Here is a 21,136-nt window from a genome sequence, read left to right on the forward strand (position 1 = left end):
GTGTATTCAGGAGATCAATGATTGGATGCTACAAAACCATCTTATCCTTAATATAGATAAAACTGAGGTTATCTGTTGCACATGTGAACATAACTTTTTATCCAGGTATCAAGTCAGTTCGCTTGCGATTTTGAGTCCATTGTCCCATTTAAACAAACTCTGTAAAAAAAATCTTGGTGTATTTGACAGTAGGTCAAGCTTCAAAGATCACATTGCCCAAATACTAAAATCGGGATATTTCAAACTCTGCCTCCTAAGACATTTGAAATATATCTTAGAAGTAAAAGAATTTTGGTCTGTTGTGCAGGCATTTGTTTTATTTACTGTTGACTACAGTAATTCTAGGGGGAGGGGGGGGGGGGTTTAGGGTTACCATCCACTTCTTTAGACAATTCAAGTTTTGAAAAACTCTGCTGCATGACTAATAAAGGCCACACAGATACAGATCATGTTTCACCAAAATTTCACTGGTTACCTGTTGAATACAGTGTTAAATTTAAAGTTGCAGTTTTAATTTTTAAAGCATTGTATATGAATGGCCCAAGTTATCTGACAAGCCTGTTGCAATCTTATGCTCCCAATCGACTGCTGCGTTCTTCAGATCAGAACTTATTTCTAGTTCCTTCCATTAAGATCGCCTGTTTAAAGGAGATACGTTCTTTGTAGTGGGGCCCGGCCTTTGGAACGCATTATTTGGCACTATGTGTTACCAAAGATATCGGTATTTTTTAGGGATGTGAATCGTTTTCCATATCGTCTTAACGATAGAAATCGTGTGGCAGGGAAAGAAAATCGTCTTAGGCACGATTTTTTAGTTAAAAAATCGTTAAAAATCGTTTTTTCCGATTAGTGCGCACTAACTGGGAGTTAGTGCGCACTAACTGGGAGTTAGTGCGCACTAACTGGGAGTTAGTGCGCACTAACTGGGAGTTAGTGCGCACTAACTGAAAATGATACAATTTGACACTTTTCAGGTCAGTTAAGGTCAGTTTAGGAATGAATATGTATTCCTATTGGCTGCCCTCTTATTTATTCATGTTACCAAGTTTCCTACTGACAGTATATGGGGGATGGGAAATGGAAACAGTTGGTAGCTTGACAAAACAAGTAATGTGATCAGTCAATGTGACTAGAACTTGTGCCCTAACCCTGATACCAGGGGTATTGTGATCTTCCTGCACACAGTGCCCTATCCCTATTAATACCAGGAGTGTTGTGATCTTCCTGCACACAGTGCCCTATCCCTAATACCAGGGGTGTTGTGATCTTCCTGCACACAGTGCCCTATTCCTGATACTGGGGGTGTTGTGATCTTCCTGCACACAGTGCCCTATTCCTGATACCGGGGGTGTTGTGATCTTCTTGCACACATCCCGATATCAGGGATAGGGCACTGCGTGCAGGAAGATCACAACACTCCTGGTATTAATAGGGATAGGGCACTGCATGCAGGAAGATCACAACACTCCTGGTATTAATAGGGATAGGGCACTGCATGCAGGAAGATCACAACACCCCTGGTATAAGGGATAGGGCACTGTGTGCAGGAAGATCACAATACCCCGGAGGAGTGAGGGTCAGGCAGCTCCCCCCTGTCTGTGAAGCCAGCCTCTCACTAGTAATGCAGGGAGGGAGCTGTCTCAGACTTCACCATCCACCCCCCCCCCCCCTCACCCACACACCATTCACTAGCTGGGACATGGGGGAAGTCAGGAGTGAGGGACAGGCAGCTCCCCCCTGTCTGTGAAGCCCGCCTCTCACTAGTAATGCAGGGAGGGAGCTGTCTCAGACTTCCCCATCCACCCCCCCCCCCTCACCCACACACCATTCACTAGCTGGGACATGGGGGAAGTCAGGAGTGAGGGTCAGGCAGCTCCCCCCTGTCTGTGAAGCCAGCCTCTCACTAGTAATGCAGGGAGGGAGCTGTCTCAGACTTCACCATCCTCCCCCCCCCCCCCCTCACCCACACACCATTCACTAGCTGGGACATGGGGGAAGTCAGGAGTGAGGGTCAGGCAGCTCCCCCCTGTCTGTGAAGCCAGCCTCTCACTAGTAATGCAGGGAGGGAGCTGTCTCAGACTGGTATCAGGGTTAGGGCACTGTGTGCAGGAAGATCACAACACTCCTGGTATTAATAGGGATAGGGCACTGTAAGAGATGACTGTAGTAGATTGAATAAAGATCTGATGTTTCTGCTCTCCTCACACCAAACAAAAACAACACACAAGCAGAGAAGCCCTTCTTACAAAGCTGAGCTAGCGAGTTAAGTAGGAGGAAAAGTAAACATACTGGTGCCAGTGTGGCTACTTAAAAAATACACTTACCAACAATCAATTACATATATTTGAACTGTGTACAGTTCCAGCCAGGACCACCTTTCTAAAATGCACAGTGATTGGCAAATTCAACATGCACTAGCATTTCAGGTGCCTGCTAACAAAAATAATAAACAAACAAGTTCTAGTCACGTGAGTGCTGATCATTACATTACTTTTTTTGTCAAGCTTCCAACTGTTTCCATTTCACATCCCCCCAACCATATTGGTAACATCAATAGATAAGAGCACAGCCAGCCAATAGGAATACATACATACATATTCATTCCTACGTGACCTTTACTGACCTGGGAAGTGTGAACACTTTGTTTCATTTTCTGTTGGTGTTCGTTAGTTTCCAGTTCCATTTCCCATCCCCCCAACCATCACCTCAGTGGTAACCTTGGTAACATCAATAGATAAGAGGGCAGCCAGCCAATAGGAACACATATTCATTCCTAACTGACCTTCAGTGACCTGGAAAGTGTTTATTTGTATCATTTTCAGTTAGTGCGCACTAAATCGAGTTAGTGCGCACTAACGGGGAGTTAGTGCGCACTAACTCGATTTAGTGCGCACTAACACGATTTAACGATTTTTAACGATAAATCGTTAGAATTTCTATTGTATCGTGTTCTATAACGATTTAAGACGATATAAACATTATCGGACGATAATTTTAATCGTTGAAAAACGATTCACATCCCTAGTATTTTTAGAAAACAAGTGAAAGTGTACCTTTTTAGGCAGGCCTTTCAATTGGATTGAATTTTAATACTTAATGTTTAATGCTGCTCAATAAGAATTTTTGTTTATTTTTATGTTCAGTTCTTATTTCAATTGCTTTTAATTGTGCTGTATTTATTGTTTATTTTGAATATGACTATGTATATTTTTCTTTTTAATTATTGTAATCCACTTAGTATGTTATCTCAATATAAGCAGAACATAAATATTTATAATATATAAATAAATATCCTGCAAGACCAAGGAGACCACTGACAATCACCTTCATCGCTTTCTCAGAGATGCGAAGATAGTCTCACAATATCTTATCCAGACCATCAGATTGGACAACTTCCATGTGTTAGGATTTGTGGGTTTCTGGGCCCTGGGCCGAGGTGAGAGATGGTACTGCCCACGGGGAGGAGCCCCGTGAGCCTCACGTTCTGGAAGCAAGGTCTCAGCTGCTGGATGTGCAGAACAGCAGGCACTGGAGAGAGAGAGACACTGCCTGAGGAGCGGGGAGTGTAGCAAGAAAGTCACACAGACACAGAGATGCCTCCCAAGAGGGAGGATTCCTCTGTAGAGATGATACGGTAGTGGTCCACAGAGCGGGGTACACCAATGAGGGTTCCTCAGTAGAGAGAATACGGTAATGGTCCACAAGCGAAGTACTCACAGTGGAAGTAGTGATGGTTCCAGAGGAAGCCCCGGGGAACAGGGCACGCAGCAGTCCTAGACGCAAGGCCCTCCGAGAAGCGGATAGCTAGAGACTAAGAAAGGGCTCCCGAGGAGAGGGTACCCAGGACATCTCACACCGAGGAACCAGGACCTGGAACGGAAGGTCCATAGTGATCGAAGCGGATTCAGCAATGAGGGAACTCGTTGCCAAGTTATAGGCAGACAGGGCTAGCTGGCTTAAGAATCCATGGAGAATAATGTCATCCGGGGGGGGGGGGAGAAAGACACGGACGCCCCCGAGGTTCCCACCATGACGTGCATAAGACTGGCCCAGAAGCACGCACGCCTAAGGAGATCAGAGGGCAAGATGGCAGTCGGCAGCATCCACGCCATCCAGGGAGGCCCAGGAACAGGGGTGGGTAGGCCGGCGATAGCTAGCGGAGGCCGCAAGTCTTCCCAATGGAGTCAATGCAGTGAGGCAAGAGGTGAGCAACAGCGGTCGCAGCCGTCTGCGACTGACGGGCGTAACTGTACCCCCCTTCTCAGGGCCCCTCCCCGAGGGTTTGGGTTTTCTTGGGTGAGACATGGAACTGCTTGATCAGTTCTTAGTCAAGGATATTGACTGCTGGTTCCCAGCTGTTTTCTTCTGGACCAAATCCTTCCCACGAGATCAAATATTCCCATCGCTTCCCCACGTCCAGGATGTCCTCCTCTGACACCAGAGGTTGTGGCTCGGGAGGTTTATTGGAGAATTCGGACAAGATGAGAAGCTTTAATAGTGAGATATGGAAGGCATTATGAATCTTGAGCAATGTAGGTAGGTGGAGACAGTACATGACCGGGTCCAGCCGGCAAAGTACAGCAAAAGGCCCAATGTATCTGGGAGCGAAGCGGGCTGAAGGCAGTTTCAAGCAGAGAAAGCGAGTGCTGAGCCACACCTTGTCTCCAGGGTTAAAGTGAGGAGCTGCCCGATGATGGGCATCGTAGAACTTCTTTGACTTCTGGGCGGTTTGCTATAGAAGTTGTTTGGTGTGCTCCCAAAGTTGATGTAACTCTAGTGCAGATGTCTGCGCTGCTGGAGAAGATACAACAGAGGTAGTGGAGGAAGAGGAGGCAGAAGATGACGTCCGTATACTATTTAGAAGGGTGATGACCCGGTAGACTGGTGGGAGTTTAAGGCGAACTGAGCCCAGGATAGCAAGTTGGACCAGTCATTCTGCCGAGAGTTCACATACACCCGAAGAAATTGTTTCAGAGTTCGGTTCGTCCTCTCTGTCTGACTATTGGCCTATGGGTGATAGACCAATGTGAGGTCTAAGGCAATATCGAACTTTTTACATAGTGACCTCCAAAGTCTGGCTGTGAATTGAACACCTCTATCTGAGAGTATCTGTCTCGGGCGTCCGTGGAGGCGAAAGATGTGGCAAATGAACAGTTTTGCTAATTCCAGGGCTGAACGAAGACCAGGTAATGCCACAAAGTGAGCCATCTTCGAAAATCTGTCCATGGTAACCCAAATGCTGCTGTTGCCACTAGAAGGGGTAGGTCCACAATGAAATCTGTGGCTATGTGTATCCACGGCTCACTAGGTGCAGGAAGAGGTTGTAAGAGACCCCAAGGACGGCCCATCGGCGGCTTCTGATGAGCACAAGTGGGACATTATTCCACATACGCTTGGGCGTCTTTCTTCATGGTTGGCCACCAATAGAATTTCTGAAAAGTGGAAAGAGTTCTAACTTGTCCGGGGTGACCTGCCAGCAAGGAATCATGTGCCCAGCGGAGGATTTTCCTTCGCAGTGGTCAGGGAACCACAATCTTCCCAGATGGCACTGTGAGTATAGTGGAGAGGAGAACTTAAGTTGGATCAATGATGTGCCATGGAATATCCGGAATTTCTGTGGTGAAAGAACAAGAGTGCGCATTGGCTCGAGCATTATTAGCTGGCCGGTATCGTAGTAGGAAATTGAACAGAGTAAAAAAGAGAGACCAGCGAGCCTGTCTGTGATTCAGGCATTGAGCATGATGCAGGTACTCTAGGTTCTTGTGATCAGTATATACCATGATCTGGTGCTGCACTCCCATGAGCCAGGGACGCCACTCCTCGAAGGCCAGTTTAAATCACCAGTAATTCCTTGTCCCCGATTCCATAATTACGCTCAGCCGGGGAGAATCGTCGGGAGAAAAGAGCACGGGTGCAAGGTGTGATTGGCTGAATACTGCTCCAACACAGACGTCCGAAGCGTCTATTTCAACGATGAAGAGTAGTCAGGGGTCTGGGTGACGCAAGCATGGTTCACGTAGGAACGCCTCCTTGAGCTCCTGGAAGATGGTCATGGCCTCGGGTGCCCACAGAGGGATTGGCTCCCTTACGAGTCATGGCCATGAGTGGGGCGGTCAGTGTTGAATAGTGATTGAAGAACGATCTGTAGTAGTTCATAAACCCAAGGAATCTTCGGAGCACCTTAAGGCCCGTTGGTTGAGGCCAATCGCGAATACTCTTGGTCTTCTGTGGTTCCATCTGGAAACCCTGGCTCAAGACCACATAGCCGAGAAAAGGTGCTGTCTCCTGGTCAAAAGAACATTTCTCCAGCTTGACGTATAACTGGTTGTCCCTTAGACGTTGCAGGATGCTGGCGACGTCCTGGTGAAGGCTCTGGAGGTCTTGTGAAAATACCAGGATGTCATCCAGGTAGACCACGACGCAACTGTAGAGCATGTCTCTGAAGATCTCGTTCATCATATTCTGAAATACCGCTGGCGTGTTGCAGAGGCCAAAACGGCATTACCAGGTATTCAAAATGGCCGTTGCGGGTGTTAAATGCGGTTTTCCATTTGTCACCCTGGTGTATCCTGACCAAACTGTAAGCTCCCCTGAGGTCCAATTTGGTAAATATCTTGGCCCCCTGGAGCCTGTCAAAAAGTTCAGAGATTAATGGCAAAGGGTAGCAGTCCTTCTGGGTAATCTCGTTTAAGCCGCGGTAATCTATGCAGTGCCGGAGGGAGCCATCCTTTTTCACCACAAAAAAGAATCCTGCTCCAGTGGGAGATTTGAAAGGCCAAATGAAGCCTTTTGCCACATTTTCTTGTATATATATTCCGACATGGCTTTTGTCTCTATTAGTAAAAGTGGGTAGACCCTTCCTCGGGGAGGCTCAGTGTTAGGCAGTAAGTTTATAGCGCAATCAAATGAGCGGTGGGGAGGTAGGGTGTCCGCAGCTTTCTTTGAAAACACATCCGCGAAGGAGGAGTACTGCAGCGGGAGACCTGGAAGGGACATCGTAGTAGCTAGGCAAGGTATTAGAGATACAACCTGCAGGCACTTCTTATGGCAGGAATGGCCCCATTAGGACAATTATAGAGTGCTCCAATCGAATTGCAGAGTGTTAAGTTTTAATCATGGGAGTCCGAGGACCACAGGGTATATAGCCTTGTCCAGTACCAGAAAGGAGATGGTCTCTCTGTGCAGAGATCCAGTGCGGAGTTGGATGGGTACCGTGGAGAAAGTAACTTCACCTGGTAACGGTTCACCATGAATGGAGGAGAGCAGTAATGGCGTTAGTGTACGGACGGTGGGGATCCAAAGGTGTTCCACGAGTTGACTTAGGATAAAATTTCCACCGGCCCCGGAGTCCACCAATGCCAGGGTGTGAAATTCCAAAGTGTCTGCCTGTCTCAATTAACAGAGTTAGCGGAGGAGAGGGTGAGGTCAGGTCTAGGAGAAGTCTTCCAGCAGAACCTAGGCCTGGGAGTTTCCCGGACAGAGTGGACAGGAGGGTACCGCATGACCGTTTGACCACAGTACATGCAAAGGCCAGATCTTTGACAATGATGCTTTTCCTTTGAGGCTAGATGGCTACGACCCATTTACATCGATTTCTCTTCTTCGGTACCGTGTGCAGTAGCAGTCTGAGTGGAAGAGGTTGGGCGAATACGTAGGGCACCTGATGCCATCCTCTTGGATCCTCTGGTCTCATGTGAATGCTCGCGAAGACAGCAGTCAATGCAACCAGCGAGGTCTATAAGAGAATCCAACGCCTCAGGAGTTCTCGTGCTGCTAATTCGTCCTTGATACGTTGGCTCAAACCTTCGAGGAATATAGTACGCAGGCAGCCCAGATCCCAGTGCAATTCAGACGAGAGAGTCCTAAACTCGATGACATAATCAGTCAGAGATCTTGAACCTTGTTGCAGATGCAGGAGTATAGACCTGGAAATGGCCTTTCGACCTGGGTCGTCAAATACAGAGCGAAATAGGGAGAGGAAGCCCGGCAGGTTGTGGAGGATCAGATCCATTCACTCCCAAGCAGTAATGCCCAGGCTAACGCTTTTCCATCCAGGAGGGACAGGATATTTCAGTGATGTAGTTTCCAAGACAACAATATGCAGGTTGTAAAGAAAAGTGCATGTTGCAATGGTTCAAAAAGCCCCTACACAAGGGGTCACCTGCGAAACGAGGAGGTGCTGGCAAGGGCACTGTAGGCTGGAATGGTGATGCATGTGAAGCTGGGTTTGGCTTGGCATGCGTTGAGGCGGAGTCCAGCCGATTATTCAATTGATTTATTGCACTAGCCAAAGTCTCCAGAATCTTTTGCTATTCTGTAATTCGCTGGGCCCGGCCAGGGATGGCCTGGAGTGCTGAGACCTGTGCCGGGTCCATGGACTTGGCAATCTGTTAGGATTTGTGGGTTTGTGGGCCCTGTGCAGAGGTGAGAGATGGTACCGCCCAAAGGGAGGAGCCCCGTGAGTCTCACCGTCTGGAGGCGAGGTCTCAGCTGCTGGGTGTGCAGAACAGCAGGTACTGGAGAGAGACGGGGCAGAGAGAGAGAGACTGCCCGCGGAGCGGGGAGTGTAGCAAGAAAGTCACACAGACACAGAAGTGCCACAGGGTCTGTGGAATGGGGTATACCCAAGAGGGAGGGTTCCTCAGTAGAGATGATACGGTAATGGTCCACAGAGCAGGGTACACCGATGAGGGTTCCTCAATAGAGATCCACAAGCTAAGTACTCACAGTGGAAGTAGTGATGGTTCCAGAGGAAGCCCCGGGGAACAGGGCAGGCAGCGGTCCTAGGCGCAAGGCCCTCCAAGGAGCGGATAGCCAGAGACGAGGAAAGGGTCCCAGAGGAGCGGGTACCCGGGACATCTCACGTAGAGGAAGCAGGAGCTAAAACGGAAGGTCCGTAGTGAGCGAAGCGGATTCAGCAATGAGGGAACTCGTTGCCAACCCATAGGCAGACAGGGCCAGCTGGCTTAAAAGTCCATAGAGAATGACATCATCGGGGGAGGGGGGGAGCCCCCGAGGTTCCTGCCATTACGTGCATAAGACTGGCCCGGAAGTGCACGTGCCTAAGGAGCTCCCAGGGCAAGACGGTAGTCGGCAGCATCCACGCCGCCCAGGGAGGCCCGGGAACAGGGGTGGGCAGGACGGCAATAGCTAGCGGAAGCCACAAGTCTTCCCAATGGAGTCAGTGCAGTGAGGCAAGAGGTGAGCAACAGCGGTCGCAGCCGTCTGCAACCGACGGGCGTAACACCATGGTGTCACTATACAAGTTTCCCTCTTGCCCACCAAACAAGTGACCTAGTTACCCCTAAAACTCAGCAAGATGAGATTTCTACCTAAATCTATACAGCTCTGGACCAAATAGAGCATACCCTTGCGAAACTAAAAGCATCAACGCCTGATAAGGAGACAAAACCTCTGTGTTGATGCCCCAACTATCAGCATGCCAAACTACAAAAGCCACACATTACACATGAACCGCTTGGTAAGAAAGCCCAGGGCATGTATCCCTTAAAAACTGTTCTCAATGCACAATCTGCTTCAGTACTCAAGAAATTTAAATTCCCTGGTCCTGGGGTGATGCGTTAGCCATTAAGAATACCTTGCCACATTATCATAAAGAGCCACGAAAATGGGTTCAGGAACTAGAGGGTCTGGTTCAGTGTTTATAACCCTACCTTTGTTGATACTGACCAATTGCTGAAGCTTGTATTGCCGCGAGACATTCGTGGTCGGCTCTATGACAAAGCTAAGTGGAATGATCCTCCACCTCCGAATCCCCATTCCCCCACTGAAAGGGAAAAAGAAGAGTTGTTCAAGGCAGCTTTAAATATTTGTCCCTCCAAAACTGATTGGCCAAAAATTTTCCAATGTAAGATGGCAGTTAATGAGAAGCCATCAGAGTTTTTAAGCAGGCTTTTTAATATTTATGTGAATCACTCAGATTTGGAGAACCCAAAGAGTGAAAAGAATCAAGTTGCCCTTACTAATTTCTTCTGTCAAGGACTTCCACCAAAGTTGTGGGAATGTGTAGCTACAGCCTGCATTACATGGGCTGCTGAAACTCCTAAAGTTTGTGCTGTGGCACCAGCTTGTTTTGACCAGATGTCTGCATCTGAATCCTCAAGCAGATTGATTGCTGGCTCTTCAGATTGAACAGCTTGTATTAACAGGATGAGGAAGACGCTAAGGAGGTTTCTCCTCAATGCCTAATTTAACTTTTTTCAACTGAAAGCAATCTTACAACTGTACCAAGCAGGACCCTAGAAGTGGAAGTACCCCTCTATCACATGAGCTGCTCCCCTGCCAGTGAGTTTTCTGTTCTCTATCTGCTCCCTCCTCAGTCCTCTGCTTTGTCCCCATCTATTAATCCCTTCAGCCCTGCACACTAGGGATTTGCAGAGACTGCCAGGACTTTAACTGCAGTACCACCCTGCACTTCCTCTTTGCCTCGAACACATGGTCACCTTGATAGTCTCTGGAAAAACTATTGAATGTCTTGTGGACACCAGAATAGCTCACTATCATCAGATGCAACATGCTCCTCCACTTCTTTCCTCAGAGTCTATGAGTAGGGGGTGTAACCAATACCCTGAGACACTTTCCTTGACCAGGCCAGTTCCTGTACAGCTCAGCCCTCGAGACCTTCCCTGCTTAATCTTCTAGGCTGAGATTTATTCTGTAAGCTCAGCTACACTATCTACTGTTCACCTTATGGGTTTTTCTTCAGTTCCCGGAAAGGGCCATCTTTGCAGTATTCAGGCCTATTTGAACCCACCATTCTGGGATACCCTGAGTTCCGTATTCCCTTATCCTGGCTTTCTGGTTTGCATCTATCCCTTGACCCCGATAAATTATGGGTCCAAAGTAGCAATGATGTGGGTCATCTTGCTCTTCCACCAGTTATTATTCCTATGGACAAGACCGGTAGTTGCCCCACAAGCCACAGTTTTCCTTAAAGTCTTTGGCCACTGAAGGTATACAACTTATTATCCAGGATCTCCTGATCCAAAAATTCCACCTAACACATTTGTTTGCTGTAATCCTCCAATCCTTCCAGTTCTTAAACCTGACACTGATAAATACTGATTTGTTCAAAATTTGTGACAGATTAATTCTATTGTTTTGCCAAGTGTCCCTGTTCTTCCTGATCCATGCACTCTTTTATCCAAAATTCCCCCAAAGGCCGCTATCTTTTCTGCTACTGATATCTGTTCTGCGTTTTTTTCTGTCTGTGGCCCTGGAGTCCCAGTACCTCTTCGTGTTCACTTATGAGGGTCAACATTACACCTGGACCAGGTTAGCTCAGGGAATTCATACACTTTCCTAATATTTTCTCACAGGCACTCCATTCTATATTGAGCTTCTTTCATTTCCCTATGAGCTCTACATTGCTCCAATATGTTTAACTTTGTTCTGCTACCTACCAGCCCTCTATTGGGAACACTTTGCCACTTTTAATTCAATTGGCTGGAGTAGGACTAAAAATCTCTAAGAAAAAATTAGTTATGTTTCCCTTCTGTGGTTTACTTGGGCTATCAAATTTCTCAGGGGACATGTGCTTTGACTACAGAGTTCAGGCAATATTACACATCCTGAGGCCTTATACTCCTAAACAGCTATGGTCCTTCTTAGGAACTGTTAATTTATGTCAATTATGGATTGTTGATTTGTCTACTCAGACCAGACACCTATATGATCTCTTAAAGGAGAAAGTAGCCTAAAACGCTACCTCCCTTTCTTACAGCGAGGAAGCAGAAGCTTCCTTTTTTGCTCTTAAGCAGGCCCTTTTCTTTGTCCCAGCTCTGGCCCTACCAAATTATTCTCTACCCCAAGGGTCAGCAATCTATGGCATGACATTTTTAGAGGCACGACATTTTTCGTGGCGGCACAGCACTGAATAGAGCTGAGCGGAAATTCCAGCTGCCACTGCTACAATTGACCAAGCAAGCAACTTGCTACGGAGTTACGATGCTCCCCTCACCCCCAGCAGTAGGAGTCACATTTAAACTATTATCTCCTACTTCTGAGAGGCCGGTCTTGCAGCTATTATCCAAAGACCATCCCCACACCCACCCCATGATCTGGTTGGTTGCTGCTGGGTCCATCCCATGAAGACTAAAGAGAACAGAGGACCTGGCTGGCGGCTGAAGACAGAGAAGTTCAATAGGCTGCTGCAGAGTCCATTCCACAGCAGCTGAAGAGAGAGGGAGGACCCAGCAGCTTGCCAATAGACCCCATTTTTGCTGGTGGCTGAAGAAGAGGCCCAGGCCCTCAAAGTGTATTGTGTGACTACATGGGGGGAGAGAGAGAACGCATGTGTGTGACTACATGGGGAAAGAGTGTGAATTGATGCTAAATTAATTGGACAGATGGGCAGCCTGGATGGGTCACTCTTCATCTGCCGCCATGTTTCTATGTAATTGCATGTGGAAGACAGTATATGTGCGTGACTGCATGCGGGAGAGATAGCATATATATGATTGCATATGGGGGGGGGGGGGGGGGGGGGGGGAGACAGAGTGTGTTTGTGTATAAGTGAGAGAACAAGAAGAAAATCCGTGTGCACCCTCCCCACCCCACCTAATTTATGACAATCTCAAAGTGACTGGAAATCAAAGGTTCCTAATATGGAGAGCAGATTTTTTTTTATCCTTAGTTTTAATTATTGGGTGTTATTTGTGTCTGCTGTTTTGAAATATTTTATTGGTGTTTGGAAAATTTTAAATTTGTTTATGAGTTTTTAATTCTTGGATGTTATTCTATTCATCAGCTGTTTTGAAATATTTATTTTTTTTTATTGGTATGGTTTTACTATTATCAAGTTTTGTGTGTCTTACTTTTGTTGTCTGCTGTCTTTTGAGGCATAGTAATGTTTTTATTTTGTAAAAGCGAAAAGGAGGGGGAAAACTGTCTACACAAAAAACTCCATAATAAAAAAAAATGTTTTAACACCTATTAAATATAAATACAATATTTTTCATTCGTATTCAAATATGCCATATACAAAAATACTTCTTTCTTCTTAAAAGAAAGGGCATTAAAATAGACAAGGCAGACAATTTTATGCTCTCAATTCTACATCCTGAATATCATCACTTACCCAAAGATTCCCTTTTTTTTCATTTACATTTAATTGGTGTAAAAATGTTTGTTTATACTATTTTATTGTGCAATGTTTATGGTTTTTTTATTAGTAGGGTTTGGTATGTTGCAGTTTCCAGTTCAGTTTTTGTCTGCTTATTTCTATTTATACTTTTATATGTTATTATGTATTTGGTGAGGTTCTGCTGATATAACTGAGGTGAGCTATTCTGGTAGCTAGTTTCAGTGTAGGGATCTATAGCAGCCTAGCCTGTTCTGTTTTCCTAATGGGGGTGTACTGGTGAGGAAGGGGGAGGGATTGAGACATTTTTCTCTTCATTTTATAATGTTTTGTTTTTTTTTTAATTCTTTATTTATTGCTTTACATAATTAATTACAATAAACAAATTACAATGAAATAGAACTCATGTCAATCATAAGAAAACAGGAAATAGAGAACAAATTCTGTAGTAATTATCCCTTATTTGACATTTATTCGAACAAGGCAAAAATAGTGAAATCTTATCATTGAACGAATATTTTAAGGAATAAAATTATACATTAGGAAAATATATACATCATATCTTTACCTATTTTCCATTTCCTAATTACCGGTCATTTAATCTCGAGAAGATCTTTTAAACCCTTTGGATCGGAGAATATATAGTCGTTTCCATCTAATTTAATAAAACATTTACACAGATATTTTAAAGAAAAAGTTCCTCCTTTCTCAACTACTGTTCTTCTATATTGTAGGAAATTTCTTCTTCGATCTTGAGTATCCTTAATAAGATCAGGGAAAATCCATACTTTTTGGCCGTAAAAAGTAGTTAATCTATTTCGAAAAAAAGACCTCAAAATATTGTCTCTATCCGTGGAAAAAGCAAATTGAATTAATAAAGTTTCCCTTATTTTTATTTCAATTTCCTCTTGTGACTTTTGTAGTAAGTCCGATAGATCTATGGAGTTCACTTCTGTTTCTTTTCCATCACTATTCTTTATTTCCTGTTCTAATTCAAGTTTTTTCTTCTTTCCACTTACGTAAAAGGCTTTTACTACTACTGCCACATTTTTCAGGGATTTTTAACACTTGAGTAGCATAATTTCTAAATAAATCAATCGGGTCCATTTTTTTAATAACTGGAAAATTATTAATTCTTAATTTTAATGATCTCACCGTGTTTTCCAGATTTTCTAATCTCTTATTTATTACTTCTTCTTTAATAATCTGATGACTCTGAATCTTTTCTATCTTATTTATATCCTCTCTTTGTTTACCCAGTTCACTAGTATTTTGATATAAAAAATTTGATGTCTTTAATACTACTTCAGTTAATTTACCTATAGCAGTATCTAGTTTTTCCATATATGACCATAGACTATCCATAGTTACATTTACAGGTTTTGACCATTTCTTATTTGTTTTTATTACTACATCAATATTATCAGTTTTGCTTCTGACAAAGTCAGCATTTCCAGGGGTACTAGTTTCTATCGGCTCTAAAGAAGACTTTTCCAAAATACCCAATCTTACTTGTTGTTCCAAGTCACTGAAGTCCAACTTCCCATTAACTTTTCCTTTTTCTATTTCTTCTCCGAAATCCATTGGGTTCAAAGTTTCCTCTAATGTACCGCTCGGACTAATTGGGGACACACCCCCTTTTCCGGGCGGAGATGGAGGAGCCAGTTCCCCTGGGCTCAAAGATATCTCAGTAGTCAGGGAGGAAGCACTTCTTTCCAGTGGATTTCCTCCAGCGACTAACACCTGTAGGGGATTCTGTGGGTCAAGCCAGTCCAATACTATCTTTTGTCCTGCATCAGGAACTGTCACTTCACTAGAAGGCCGTATTCTGGCCTTTCTCTTAGTATGCGGCATTTCAAAGGAAAATATATGGAATCACCAGGAACAAGAGAAGTATTCAATGGTAGATGTATATATGTTAAAATAAAGATTTCACTTAAGGAGTCAGAAGGAGGTCTAACTCTTACCTAAAGGTATTTATTCTTCAGTCTGTTCAGAGCGATTTCTATGTAATAAACATCCAATCTTCTAAAGCGAAGTCCCAGCGAAGACCCGGTGAAGCCCTGCTTTGCCGCACGCCCTTTAAACGCGCGCGGCTTTGCTGCGCGCCGCTACAGTACTTGAATTTAAAGGTCGAAGCCCTGGTCCCACCTCCACTAGAAACGCCCCCTGACTCAGGAAATGAAGCGGTTGATGAAAGTCAAGCCGTCGGGGCAAGCTACCGCTTACCCCCCGGTATCCGCTTCAGGTAGGAAAAAAAAAGACGCTTAAGCTCTCCTCCCGGCTCGGGTTTCAAAGCACAGCGACAGCAATTTAAAGGTCCAAGCCCTGGTCCCGCCTCCACTGGAAACGCCCCCTCAGACTCAGGAAATGAAGCGGTTGATGAAAGTCAAGCCGTCGGGGCAAGCTACCGCTTACCCCCCGGTATCCGCTTCAGGTAGGAAAAAAAGACGCTTAAGCTCTCCTCCCAGCTCGGGTTTCAAAGCACAGCGACAGCAATTTAAAGGTCCAAGCCCTGGTCCCACCTCCACTGGAAACGCCCCCTCAGACTCAGGAAATGAAGCGGTTGATGAAAGTCAAGCCGTCGGGGCAAGCTACCGCTTACCCCCGGTATCCGCTTCAGGTAGGAAAAAAAGACGCTTAAGCTCTCCTCCCGGCTCCTATATTGTTGTTTTAATGTGAGAAAAACAAGCTTCAATCATATTTTTACATAAATAAATTTAATGTCAATTAAAATTAATATTCAAGAATTGTGTGAAAGGAATCTGGCAGGTCAGGCTGCCGACCAGCTTGTGGTACTTGAGGACCCGTGTTACCTACCCCCTTCCCCCGCTAGATTTAAATCTTGGCACACAACTTCAAAAAGGTTGCCTACGCCTGCTCTACCCTTTTCCTTGTTCTGTTATTAAAGGGATAGAGTGGCATCTGAGGTACTCACTCCGAAAACAGAGGGATAAAAATAGGCCTGTAGCCTAATTTTTACATTAACTTGACCCTGTGGCCCAGGCCTTACTACATGAAGTCTGTCGCAGCTACGGGAGACCTCGTTGAATAATCTCAACAATTTGTTTTGGGCCATTCATTACAACTTTTTGCTCCTCATGCTGTTTCAACTCTCAATTCATATAAAAACTCAGACCCAACTTGTCTTACTTATTATGAGCGCCTGTTGACTGGCCAAGATAATTTGACAGTTCATCATTCTCCACCTCTCAACCTAGCTTCTCTTCTGCCCCAACCAGATGATGGGGACCCTCACGGCCATTAAGCTGCTGTTCACATAGATGCTTGTTTTTGTTCTGATGTATTCGATATTCCCCTCTCTAATCCTAAACTGATTTTATTGGGTCTTAAGAGCCCTTCAGGTTCCTTATAGGCCGAGTATGTTGTCTGTTTTCCCTCCACCATTATCAAAGCTACACAGCTGCCCTCACAATTTGCTTCTGCACAGGTTGCCCTCACTCGAGCCTACCTCTTGGATGCCTCTCACCATTACTATTTACACTGATTCCAAGTATGACTTTGGAGTGGGTCATCATTTTGGCACCATTTGGAAGAGTAGAGGTTTTCTTACCTCCTCTGGATCTCCCAATAAACACTATGAATTCATTCAGACCTTGTTACAATCTGTTTTCTCCTTCACAGATTGCAGTGGTGAAATGTTCTGCACACACCTCAGCTGATACCTTTGAAGGTCGTGGAAATGCCTTTGTGGATGCTGCAGCCCAAACAGCACTTTTTTTTCTTCCCCTAATGAGACTGTTTCCTCTGCAGATCCCAGACCAGATTTTTGCCCATGATTTTCTCTACAGAATGAAGCTACAGAAGAACACCCTTTGTGTGCAGACATCAAAACTGTGTGGACTCCCCTGATAGCTTTTCAAGAAGGCCCAATGAACTTCCTGTGGCCTCTTTGACCATACTGTCTTTCCTTGCTCTCCTAGTTCACAAGGGTTCTCATTCGAACAAGGTGGGGTCCATGAAAGAGACAGTCGCACTGATGGCCATCAAATCTGGTCCTAATTGCGTTAATTAATGTACAAAGATGTGGTACCTAATATTATAAGTTGCACCCTCACATTTGAGCATCGGCTAGGGACCATTTGTAAGACTGAAAATGGATTTTATTATACCACCACCAGTGTTACAGTGGAAATACATTTTAAGTGATGCATGTATGCTTATTGGTTAGTTAAAAGCATTTCCTATAGCTAAGGATGCTGCTGCTACTGTTGCTAAGGAACTCCTGAAAAATGACATATCAATGAAAATGACATACCAATGAAAAGGGCAAGTGATGCAAGACATAGGAACAGCATTGGGTATGAAGCTACATTACCACTGCTCTTATAGACCCCAGGCCTCAGGTTTCATTGAGTATTTAAATAAAGTTTGACAAAAACTGGTCAAGCTAACCCATGAGACTTCTTTCAAATGGCTTGATGCTCTGCCTTCGACCTTTATGAGCATTAGAAACATGCCCAATCACAAATATGGACTTACTTCTCATTAAATTTTAATAGCAGTGCCTTCCATGCCTAGATTACCAGTTGATATAGATTTTGATCGAGATGAACAGATTATACATTTGATGCCCAGTTACATCAATAGGCTAACAAGATTAGTCAGAAGATCTCTCCAGTTTTCCAAGAACCACCTAATCAAGTTTCCCTAATGTACAACCTGGTGACTTTGTATATTTGAAGGTATTTCTGCTGCCTGGAGTATCCATTCGCCAACACATTTCCCCAGTCCTCATTAAAAATCACTGGCTACCCAATGAATGTAGATACATTTCTAAATTATTTTATTAGTATTTAAAGGATTCCATGATCTAGCACTGTCCAGTTTTAATGCTACCCTGAAATTGTATCAACTGTCTCGGCCACCAAGACCTACACCTCTCAGTGTCTCTTAAATGTCCCGTCCTTTTGGCAGGTTAGGCTTGAAGAAAAATGTGATAGCTTGCTTTATGTTCAGGGCACTTCTCTTTGAAACACCTTACTAATGGAACTGAAGAATGAAAGCTTCTTATTCAGGTTCAGGAATTTGTTAAAAGTGCTTCTTTTTAAGCCAGCATTCAATTTAACAGAAGAGAATGAGTCTTTGCCTGTATTATGTGAGGTATAATCTAGCCTCAGGCGTACATTTCTAATGATGCAGTGCTGGGCTCAGCTTCAGCCTAAGGCTCCTTTTTATGTTAAAGTACTATTATATTTGTTTCTTAATCTATGTTTTGGTGTTTATTTATTCCAGTTTTTGTTATTTTAAATTTACTGTGCTGGATATTAGTTTCATACTTCTGGTTTAATGTACGATGAGTGTTAAATTGTAAACCACCTAGTAACGTTGATAGGAGTATATAAATATTTAAAGAAAAAAAGAAGTAAAGACAAAAAAGGAAAAAGAAAGAAAAAAGAAAGAAAATGAGAGACAGACTAAAAGACAAAAGAAAGGAGAAAAGAAAAAGAAAGAACCGTTTGCGGCTTAGATGGAAAGGCCTATACCAAGAACTGTTGGCAAGCTATTCAGTTCTCAAATTGATCACCGAGTACATGCCAGCCATTGTAAAAAGACATACAATCCAGAACCAGCAATACTACTGGATGGAAGTTAAGGCATACCTGAAGCCAACTGGACAGATCTATCAAAACCCAGCAGAATAAAGGTATCAACTAGTCTTCACTAATTCCCTGATGGAGCCAGGCATCCCCCAGAGTCAGGATGACAGTTGTGATGGAGAAGGTACAGAGAAGGGCGACCAAAATGATAAAGGCGATGGAACAGCTCCCCTATAATGAAAGGCTAGAGAGGTTAGGGCTGTTCAGCTTGAAGAAGAGATGGCGGAGGGGGGATATGATAGAGGTCTTAAACGGGTATGTGTGAATCGGTTATTTACTCTTTCAGATAATAGATGGACTAGGAAGCGCACCATGAAGTTAGCAAGTAGCACATTTAAAACTAATTGGAGAAAATTCTTTCACACTCAACACACAATTAAGCTCTGGAATTTGTTGCCACAAAATGTGGTTACTGCAGTTAGTGTACCTGGGTTTACAAAAGGTTTGGATAAGTTCTTGGAGGAAAAGTCCATTAACTGCTATTAAATCAATGTGACTGCTATTACTGGCATCAGTAGCAGGGGATTTACTTAGCATTTGGGTACTTGCCAGGTACTTGTAACCTGGACTGGCCACTATTGGAAAGAGCATGCTGGGCTTGATGGACCCTTGGTCTGACCCAATATGTCAATTTCTTATTTCTTATGATTGGTTCCAGCTACCGTTCCTGGTTTTCCTGCTTACTGATGTGATCTACTTAAATGAATGTGAGAATGGCTTTATTCATTTGGCCAAGACCATCTAATCAGGTCTCAATTTTATGAATTGCTGGATCTGTACCCATCTTCCAAGCATCTACACAGCTGCCTCAGTCAAACTTACCCTAACACAACCTTGGGGTGAGTTCTTCAGCAGACACAGAGGACTAAAGAAAGCAGTGTTTGTTATGATGAACCCAACTGACGTGTCTATTGATCAAGAGGCTGCTGATTGGTGTTTCCAAATCATTAATGACTCCACCAAACCTCGTGTGAATTCCACTGATGACTACCCTTTTTGAAACAATATTGTTTATACCCAAATGGAAGCTTCCCTTCTGAATAGACTAAGAATGACACCTGCAGTATGTGGTTCCATTAGATGCCAATAGGTGGACTACACCATCCATTCTCTGCTCTTGTCCCAATTGACTTCTATCTGTTAATTTACATTTTCCAGGAGCCCCGAACTATTTGCTTTTGCCCACTAGTACTATGGCCACTTATAACTGCACCACTCAGGATAACTTCTCTTTGATTTCTCTCCACCTACCTAAGCCTTTTGATCCACATGAAACATACATACATCCCATTTAATAAAACAGAATTAATAAAACAGGGATATGGATAAGTTCCATGTACCCCTTACCTAACCTGAGAGGTGTGTGACCCAATGGGAATTCCCTGGCATCTTCTATTTAAATGGAAAAAAACCTTTAAAAGACTGTATTCCAATTTGACTTCCCAATTCATCCTAGGATATGCTTTGCCTCACTGAATGAAGTCTTAAGCCCAGAGCATGCTAACATTCCTCCCCAACAATAAGTCAAAAGAAGAAGGCTTACTCCCCTTAATCCTAGTGGATTTCACAAGTTCATACATTACCGCCTTCCTAACCTAGGGATTTATGAAGAAATTTTTGTACTCAACTCATCCTCAGTAGTAGAATAGATTGGAAATGGGACCAGTATGGCCATTTCTGCCCTCCAGAAAGAACTGTCCTCTTTAGGAGGATTGGTTGTGAACAACCAACTGGCCCTTGACGTTTTGTTAGCCAAAGAAGAGGGGGGGTCTGTCAGATTAACAACACTTCTTCTTGTACACATATCAATAATGAATGGGTCATTCAAGATTCTATCATAATATTGAAGGATCTTGCAGATCAGACCCATGATCTGAGTACAAAGGGTGTGGGGTGAAGGAGGACGTTGGAACTGGAATTTTCTGAGAATTGGTTCATGTTTGGAGGACTGGGAAAGAAGATTACTTATGTAAACATTATTATTACTGTAGGATTAACTTTGATATTTGCATTCTGGTTTTGTGGGCAATGTTTTCTTTTTCTCTGTGTAGGAAGACTGTGTCAACTGCTGCCATCACTGTTATGACCATGACTCTGTACATCTCTCCATCACAGAGGATTCCTTCCTTACTTCTGCACCAGAAGTTGAGTGGGTGCAAAAGTCAGTACTAGAGTGGATGGAGGTTGAACTTCCTGAAGAAAAGGATTTTACTAGCAGTAAAACATAAAATGGGAGAGATTGTTGTATCCAATGGGACTGACTGCACACTTAGGTTAAGCTGCTCATACTAAGATGCAGAAACTACTTAAGGCTGGACATTTGACTCTAGACTAAAGCCAGATATTGTTTACCCCTATAAAGACTTATATTGCATAAGTAAGGCTTTAAGTAAGTAATTATTAATATTCCTTA

At 44.0% G+C, this 21,136-nt stretch overlaps 1 protein-coding gene across 6 annotated transcripts in view; it reads right to left on the bottom strand.

Annotated features, from left to right (window-relative positions):
• Nucleotides 1-21,136, bottom strand: part of PHF3 (PHD finger protein 3) — a 348,354-nt gene that overhangs the window by 280,255 nt on the left and 46,963 nt on the right. The window contains exon 2 of one of the 6 annotated variants that reach the window (XM_029595670.1): nt 9,675-9,787. The exons of 3 other annotated variants lie outside the window; for them this stretch is intronic. In XM_029595670.1, the coding sequence (XP_029451530.1) occupies nt 9,675-9,780 (106 nt within the window). In that variant the 5' untranslated portion in view covers nt 9,781-9,787. Of the gene's footprint in view, nt 1-9,674; nt 9,788-21,136 lie in introns of those variants that run through there. 2 more of the 6 variants (XM_029595669.1, XM_029595671.1) reach the window with 2 other exon arrangements.

This window comes from Rhinatrema bivittatum, chromosome 3 (assembly GCF_901001135.1).
Source record: "Rhinatrema bivittatum chromosome 3, aRhiBiv1.1, whole genome shotgun sequence".
Taxonomy (NCBI): Eukaryota; Metazoa; Chordata; class Amphibia; order Gymnophiona; family Rhinatrematidae; genus Rhinatrema; species Rhinatrema bivittatum.